General features: G+C 37.9%; 2 protein-coding genes across 3 annotated transcripts in view; one reads left to right on the forward strand and one right to left on the reverse strand.

Moving 5' to 3' along the window:
* Positions 1–8,733, reverse strand: part of cacna2d3a (calcium channel, voltage-dependent, alpha 2/delta subunit 3a) — a gene marked incomplete in the record, with an annotated part of 131,079 nt that overhangs the window by 17,458 nt on the left and 104,888 nt on the right. For both annotated transcript variants that reach the window (XM_014017578.1, XM_014017570.1), the window contains 1 exon segment: positions 68–129. In XM_014017578.1, the coding sequence (XP_013873032.1) occupies positions 68–129 (62 nt within the window).
* Positions 3,127–8,733, forward strand: part of lrtm1 (leucine rich repeats and transmembrane domains 1) — a 9,324-nt gene continuing 3,717 nt past the window's right edge. The window contains exons 1-3 of the mRNA XM_014017588.1: positions 3,127–3,894; positions 5,834–6,218; positions 7,407–7,612. Of these exons, the coding sequence (XP_013873042.1) occupies positions 3,858–3,894; positions 5,834–6,218; positions 7,407–7,612 (628 nt within the window). The 5' untranslated portion in view covers positions 3,127–3,857. The remainder of the gene's footprint in view (positions 3,895–5,833; positions 6,219–7,406; positions 7,613–8,733) is intronic.

Below are 8,733 nucleotides of genomic sequence, written 5' to 3' on the forward strand. Positions count from 1 at the left end.
GTATATATATATGTTAAATACATGCACAGACAGAGCATACTACATGAAAATGTTTACAAACCCTTACTTGTCTGCTGGCCGTCCAGAATTTTCTCTGAAAAAACTCCAATTTCATCTGGATGCCCACAGCTGAAAGAGAAATAAAACAACTAAATAATTTTGTGTGTTGCGATCATAGGCATTATGATCCTTCTTAAAGCAGGAGTTGTCCAGTAGCCATGATCTGGTACAAACATATTCTCAACAAAACTTGAAAGCAATTAAAAGTCATTAAACATTGTAATTTTTTATGTAATTGAAATTGTCATCTTCATAACAAAAAACATTTAACATAATGACAAAACTATTTTTGACATCATATTTTATAGAGATTTTTAAGAGAACTGTTGTGTTTCGGTTTTATTTTTAAATTTCAGACATATGCCTGTGATGCAGGTCATGGTTTAGCTACCATGTTTTCATAACCTTACCTTTAAAATATTTGGTCATAGAATGACATAAAAGTTAAAACATTTCTGTCTTTAGTTTACCAGTGAAACGTTAATATGTTTTGTATTTTTTAAGCATTGTCTTAATAAATGAAACTGTGAAGGGTGGAGTTGGTGAAACAATGTTTCTCTTTGATATTTAATTTAAAAAAATGTCATCACTTTGTTTGGCAACAGAAAGAGTTGAATACCTGAGCACTGGACTGAGGCATGCTATATATAAATATTACATTTTGGCAGCAGTGTGCTAAATGTGCATATAGAAGCAGTGATTTAAACATTTAACTGATTAAACTAATAAAACGTGTTATTTTTTAGCATTGTCATTTATTATGCTTTATTTCTAAGCATGACTGGAAGATTGTGTAAAGGCATGCAGTGGGGTGTAACTGTGACCCATTTTAGCTCTTGCCCATAGGAACAGGTGCAGATTATCCTATCATAAGCTTTGCCAGATCCTTTCAGCAGCCCACCGTTTCTACACCCACATGAAAAGCCCAAAAGGAGCGGCTAATTTCAGATGCTGGGCAACCACAATGGAAACAAGATAAGGGGGGGGGGGGGGGGTGAATTATTACAATAATGACAGACACAAACTTTTCATACAAGGCGGCTGTGAATTCTCACAACATGCAGCTGATAAATACAAACAAAATATGGTAGAGACAATGTTTTAGGGAAGAAACTATTGATTATAAAGACATTATAAATACTGCAAAGGTTTGCTTTGAGAAACCAGCTTAAGAGGTTAAAAGTTCACCGATATTACAATCCACCTGGATGACTCTTCGGACTAAAAACTCAATTTTGATTTCTCTATTTCTTAGGAATTTCATGTACCGTGGAAGAACATTTAATGTCCCTATGCATGATTTAGGAACTTGGGAGGTATTTATGCCCTGGGATGGGTTTATGAGTCCAAAGATGAAGGGACAGAAAATCCACTCTAAATCCATCCCTTCACCAATCTCCTATCAGTTCAATCCCAGGCGGAAGGATGACAACTGGTTTATAGCCTACAGATTTGGGATTCTAATAAGGATTGTATAAATGTATATATCCATCAGCACAAGAGTGCTTTAGAGCGTGTTTAAGAGTATTAATGTTATTAGGCAAAAGGCAATCATGACGTGTTTTGGGGGTGTGCTGTTTGTGTGTCATTTCTTTTTTTGGAGTTTATGCATGCACCTATGTGCAATCTAGGGATAAAATAAATCWATTTCATCACAAGCAACCATACAAAACGTTTTTTGTGCTATATTGTAGCAATTTTATTTTCATTTTGATCCTCAATTTATGCACAGAATGGTAAAATAGCATAGATGTGGAAGCAACCATCAGTTAGCAACACATCTTGTTACTTCTTACCCAGGTATTTTTCGAGACAAAACTAAACCTTGACATACAGTTATATCAAACCCAAACTAAAAACTCAAATACCTTTAAAAACAAAATGCCAATGTGCAAAAAGAGGCTTTGAAAAAATAAAACAATCCTTAAGAATTTAGGTTTTCACATACAGTTGGTGAAACTATAATTCCAAGCCATCATCAATACGGATGGATGGATGTATGGATGGATGGATGTATGGATGGATGGATGGATGGATGGATGGATGGATGGATGGATGGATGGATGGATGGATGGATGGATTGATGAAATGTGGTAAAAAATACTGGGTCAGTATTCTTGAACAACAATGTGAGGGACTAAATAAAAAGCCCTCTGGGAGATAAACTAGTGCAGCTTTTATGATTTAACAKATGAAGCCTTACAAACAAAAGAAGGTGCAATGTATTATAACCATGACTGAATCCCATTTAGCAAAAACAAAAGTAAACAACCAAACTCAATCTGAAAGATGATATGCAGATAAAAACCTTTGGATGTTTGCCCCCAAGGTAACAGCAATGCACGCACTGAATGCATCATGAGCTGAATGAATCACATGAAATTGTAAGATATGTTTTTTTCTTTTTTCCTATTAATATTTTTAGATATAGCCGCAAAAACGGAACAAACTGTCTAGACACATCAACATATGGTCTTTTCACAGAAGCAAAGGTGACATCACACATTTGCAGATGCATTTCCTTGTGTCGGTGTAAATAACTTCTGAAATATGCACACGACTGGTATATGTGAGTGGGCTCCTCTACATRCTTTTATACCTTTTAAAACAATATGATCCACTGTTGGTTAATGTTGATACAGTATWTTGACTTGTTTTTCCAAAAAACTTTAAATCAGGGACATGGATGGGGTTCARTTTTTACTGACAAAATGAAAATAATTGTCAGGCCCATCAGCAGATAAAAAAAATAAAGATTTTAATCTGGATGGGCAGGAAGACAAATACCCCAGAGCCAAGGTCAGACTGTAAGTTTAACCATGGTCATCATTAAAAATGATTTGACCATTCATCACGGATCTTTTTTTTTTTCTGCTCATTTCTGCAAGAGTCTATCTTCTTGCAAGCAACATGAAAAAAAGCTATGCAAATTCACTGCAGCAGCTTAAAATTCAACTGTGTGCAAATGTGTGCATTTGTGCGTTCTGTGTTGCTGGGGCTGGGGGCGTGTTCAGTCAGCCCCTCTGCCCACGGCTTATGCATAATATCATCAGAGCCTGCCGCCACACAACAATGGGCACCCAATGTTCACGGTGCGTTAAAGCGGTTGGGTATCTTTGTCGACGTTCGGCAATCTAGATCTAATTTTGTCTTGTGCGCTTCTTGCCAGAGCAATAGTAGGTGTAACGTGAATGTCAGCGAATGTGTTTGTGCTGTGATTTAAGAGGCACAGCTGTCCACAGGGATATGACACACCGACTCGCACACCAATGCAACTAGGGATGGGGGAGCGCAAAACAGATCGAGAGAAATACAGACAGAGTGTCGATTTGCTTTTCAGCGGAGGGACAGAAATTCATCTGAATCAGTCAAGAGAAATGGTCAAGTAGAAAAAATGGCCAGTAAGTAGAGCACAGGAAACAAAACAAGGGGTTGAGCGATAGTGAGAAAATATAAAATGGGAGAGATAGAGTGAGAGAGGAATATATAGAGGGGGAAAAAAACAGAGAGGGAGAGCAAGCCAGTGCTTCTAACTGGAGTGATTCTCAGACTGGCTGGCTGGCAGCGAGTTCTGCGCTTTAATCCGCCTGATCTGACAGGGTTTCAAACCCTTGCGAACGCTGCTGGAGATCCTGAGGGCAACACTTGTTTCTGCAKCTTTTCCTGTTCTTTTTAAATTTCCACCTATCGACAAAGACAGAGTCAGGACGAGCCTTCCTCAGCCTCACTGTCGGCAAATGGATCTTAAACCGATGACAGACACTACAAYACATAAAAAGCATCTAAAAGGACACTGAATGCAAGTGGCTCCGAGACGACTGGCAGCTATGAGAGGTAGGAGCTCCATCAGTGTTTACTGTGGATGCATGTTTGTTTGCAAACATGGGTTTGTATATGAAGGTGTGCATGATGAAGTAGCTTCCTAACATTTGTTAGATCTCCTTACCATGATAAAATTAAAAGCAAATTATAGTTGTTTCTACATGTATTATAAAGACTAGCTTCCTTAGTGCAAATGGTTGATGATGTTTAAATTGCAGGTTAGGCAAATGTGTCATCATAAACTTTTTCGTGTTTGCTTTGGACTGGATGGATGCAAAAAATATCAGAGGAAAAATAGAGACTCTCTGTTGAGCTGACCTAGTTCTGTAGCTGATCATAATGCTTCACTAAGCTGAGTTGTTTATGCATGGACTTTATGTAAGTTTATTATTCACACAACACATCACATCTAATTAAAACAATCKTTCAAACGCATCCGTGTTCTGTGGACAGACAAGACTAACTGACTCAAAACTAACATGACATCAAACTAAATCTCAGCTCTGTCACGTTATGATGACTGATGCTTAATATGATACTGTATCATAGAAGCAAACTAAACACAGGATTTATTTCACACACAAGTCTTCTACTGAAGACAATTATTACACAGAACATGGCTTGGAAAACAGTAGCCCATGCTTTAAATAGCAGATCTCCACCTGGGGGTCAGGACCTCTAAGAGGGTTAGAGGATACATTTTGGATACTGAAAGCTAGTGAAAACATCCTATAAATAAATTGGATAATATATTTTGTACTGGAGATGTAATAATTATTTGAGCTATTAGTATAATTTATTCTAAAACAAAACTTGTCAAAGTCAAACCTTGCATGAACATGAACCTTTAACTGGTTTCAACAAACCCGAAATACAAACATTCCCTGCCTTTTTTCTGCAAATTTCTGCTTTGTTAACAAAGAATCTATAGCTAATTTTGATATCTACTGATAATAGAAAAAAAAATTACCTCAAAAATTATCCAAGCGGACCACTATGTCTAGGGTGTAAGGAGGAGTTTTGAAGTGCAAACTGGGTTGTAAACAAGTTTAGAACTGCAAACTAAAAGAACAGAATAAAGACGTATTTGCTTGCCAAGTGATACTTTGATTAATGTCTAAATTCCAAATGCAAATTGTGTGAGCAGAATTTATTAATCTGCTGCTGCACACTGTTTTATAATGTGCAAGTTAAAACATTTGCATGTGGTGAGATTCATGGCTGTTTAATGTGACAAAAATCAAACTGACGGCAATTCTGGCAGAAAAAAATGCAGTTGATCAGAAGAAAATTWGATAATATTTTTGAAGAAAAAGTGAAATCAGATGAATTAGCTTTTTATCTTGTTTATTTATAAAAAAAAAACATATTTGGTGTTGTTTTTCTCCATGTCCAGGATTTAGGGTTCGACTTTTGCGCTTGCTACATTCACAGGCTCAGGTCGGAGCTGCATTTCATTGAGCCTCAAGCTAGTCAAGCCGATGCTATAAATACAGCTGTAATGTTCCAGAAGGAATGGACAAGTGAAGTTACCTCAAAGGGAATCAGACACCCAATATGTGCTGTGTATGGATTTGTGTGTGGGTGTGGGGTTATGAAGCTTTGGTGAAGTCACCAAGGGTTGTAGGAGGGTGGTGGGGCGGGGGGGGTGCTGTTTGTCAGACAGGGAGGTGTATGTTAGTTCAAAGTTTATTTTTGAGTTGACAAGACAAATAAATAAATAAATAATGGACTTTCATATGAGATGAAGAGTGAAATAAATGTGTATATATTTGCCAAAACCTGAGTCCGGGGTTGATCTGTCTTGATAATGAACAAGATTAAGGCTGTTGTGTTGTTGTGTGTTACGCAACAACAGTACAGGTCATTGCTCAAAGCCATCAAATCGTGATTCAAGCTTTAAAAGAAAACACGATTTATGTTTTACAATATTTTGTCTGTGTCTCCACAGTGATTCTGGTGTGTGCCCTCTTCTGCCCTCTGTCTTTGTCACATGCCTGTCCAAAAGAGTGCAGCTGCAACAGCAACACCAAAGTGGTAGACTGTCGAGGTCGAGGCCTATACGACATTCCTCGACGGCTGAATTCAGACACCCAAGAACTATATCTCCAAGATAATCGCATCAGGGGGTTGGGATCGATGGCTTTTAGGGAAATACCCCTGGTTCGCATCCTTGATTTATCTAATAACTCGATAACGTCTATTTCACCAACTGCTCTCCTTGGTCTGAGGACTCTACAGCGCCTCAGCCTAGCCTACAACAGCCTGAGAGAGCTTGACAAGCGAGTACTGGGACCAATACACTCRCTCTCTCACCTTGATCTCTCACACAACAGGTCCATCTTTAACACTTRAAATTGTTCCATTTTTCTAAAGCTTGTCACACTCATTTATTCTTAGCACAAAAAGTAAGGATATATGTGTTTGGTTGATTATATTTTTGTTGTAACAATAGTTATTTGCAATAAAWCTTATACTGGGAAACTGATTAGCAGCACTTGGTTGTACCAGAAGCTCAAAACAACAGCAAAATAAGCTGTTTGGCAGTGGCGGAGAACACCTGGCGACTTTTTGATGTGCATAACCCACATACTCAGCTCACCTKCTCATCCCACAAATGCATGTTCCTTACAACTTTGGCACAATTTCTAAGGGAAATTTAACAGGACTTCAATGGTRTATTGCTGCGTTCCAGTTGCAGAAGAACTCCAAACTGTGAAGTTGGATTGGTGTCAGTTTCGAGTCGAAACCGTTCCAGTTTCCCGCTTGTCAGAATGTCAGAAAAAAAAAGAGACAATTTTTGCTCTGATGGAATAATACAATAATAACACTTACAATACTCTATGTGGTATTTTGAGGGTACAAACAGTGTTTAAACATATCACCCAATAATAGCTACAAAGTGATACAAGCAAGACTGACTAAATATAAAGTAGACAACATAGAACTGCTAAAAACCATGAAAGTACCGTATCTATTCATGTATAATACGATCATCATTTTTCGAGCTTAAAAAGCATTAAAAATCTAATTATCAATGTATAATACTCCCCCCCCCACACACACACACACTTTATGGATGTTTTTTAGGGTTAAATTTCTAGTATTACACATGAATAAATACAGTAAGAGTTTCCCTTTGTTGATGCGATGAGCAGAGATGTTGTAATGATGACTTCACACATGGTCTGGTATGGTTGTGTTGCACCAACTTCCCRACACAAAATTACRACATTRGGGGCTGTTCCARTTCAAKTCRGTTCAGTTTATTTATRTAGCGCCAAGTCACAACAACTATTGTCTCAGGGCACTGTGAAATTTCTGACTCTGAAGTCTGAAATYCCTGCCTCTGAGAACAACTGGAATGCAGCATAATCTTTTTGCTAAGAATCATTGTTACAACAAAAAATCTACTAAACTACTACTTACTTTTTGATGACTATATACATTATAATATAATACAAATTTGTTGTTTTGAGATCATGAGGCTCACTAACCCTCATCTATTTTGCCTTCCATGTCAGTTTATGGGGTTTGCCTGGAGCCCTGGGAGACAGTTTGCAGAACCTCAGTTATCTGGGGCTCGCCAACAACAGACTAACAAGACTGGACCGCTCGCTGCTGGATGCCCTGACCCATCTGGACAGCCTCACACTCCGAGGCAACCCCTGGAGGTGTGACTGTCAACTCATAAGCCTCAAACTCTGGCTGGAGACCTACCTCTTTAAAGGTTAGACCAACACAAGCTTTAGGCGGTCATTTCTTTTAAGCAGCTTCATGAACTTCATGTGCACTGGTAAARCATGGCAACATGGCAACATGTAAAGGGTCTTTTTTTTTTGCTCACTTGGATGGTTACAAGAGAAAAAAATGTGTAGAAGAGAGAAAAATAGAGTCTCAGCTGCAGAGGGCATTTTCCCCCATGTGGTTTGCACCCTGACCACTCAGCCAATATATTTTCTTCCACAAGAGTTGTTTTAACACAACATTTCAAAACTAGTAAGATAAAAATGGTGCAGTATGCATTCATGCAATATTGTYACATTTTCTTTTCTGCAATAACAGTGTGATCTAAAAATATGATATGTGTGTATTTTTTTATTATCACAGACAATGACACTAGTGTTAGGTTTGGATGAAAATAAAGATTGTGATGTAGGTGCATGTGKTTCTCACATTCATCAGTGTGCAGCAACAGGCATGTTAAACGATTCTGTAACATTTCACCACACTTGCTGTTGAACTARCATTGTGACCGGTTATTTGTGCAGGAGGGGGATTAAATGAGAGGTTAATTTAGAATTGAATTGTTGAATTCTTGCTTCCACAGCCCCTATTACAGTCACACATAAGTTTCTCACTTCTAGTACTGAACCCTCTCACATACAATTATGCATCTGCTCATACATTATCATCCTGCTTCGTGCTCACTGTCGGAACTTCAGCATCATTGAAATGATTGTGAGTCTGAGACTTGCTAATGCAATGTGAAATGTAACTATAGTATATGTCAGACTATACGACAGTACAACCCCTGGCAAAAAGTATGCAATCACCAGTCTTGGATGAGCACTCGTTCAGACATTTCATTCTGTAAAACAAACTCAGATCAAAAACATGATACAATTATAAATTCAGTCCAAAGTGCAACTTGTTGGCTTTCAGGAACACTCAAAGAAATGAAGAGAAAACATTGTGGAAGTCAGTGAATGTTACTTTTATTGACCAAGCACAGGGGAAAAAATATGGAATCACTCAATTCTGAGGAAAAAAGTATGGAATCATGAAAAACAGATAAACAAAAGACCATTCAAAATACATCATTAGTTGCACCACCTTTGGCTTTTATAA

The sequence above is a fragment of the Austrofundulus limnaeus genome, unplaced genomic scaffold (assembly GCF_001266775.1).
Source record: "Austrofundulus limnaeus strain Quisiro unplaced genomic scaffold, Austrofundulus_limnaeus-1.0 Scaffold3, whole genome shotgun sequence".
In the NCBI taxonomy this organism is placed as follows: Eukaryota; Metazoa; Chordata; class Actinopteri; order Cyprinodontiformes; family Rivulidae; genus Austrofundulus; species Austrofundulus limnaeus.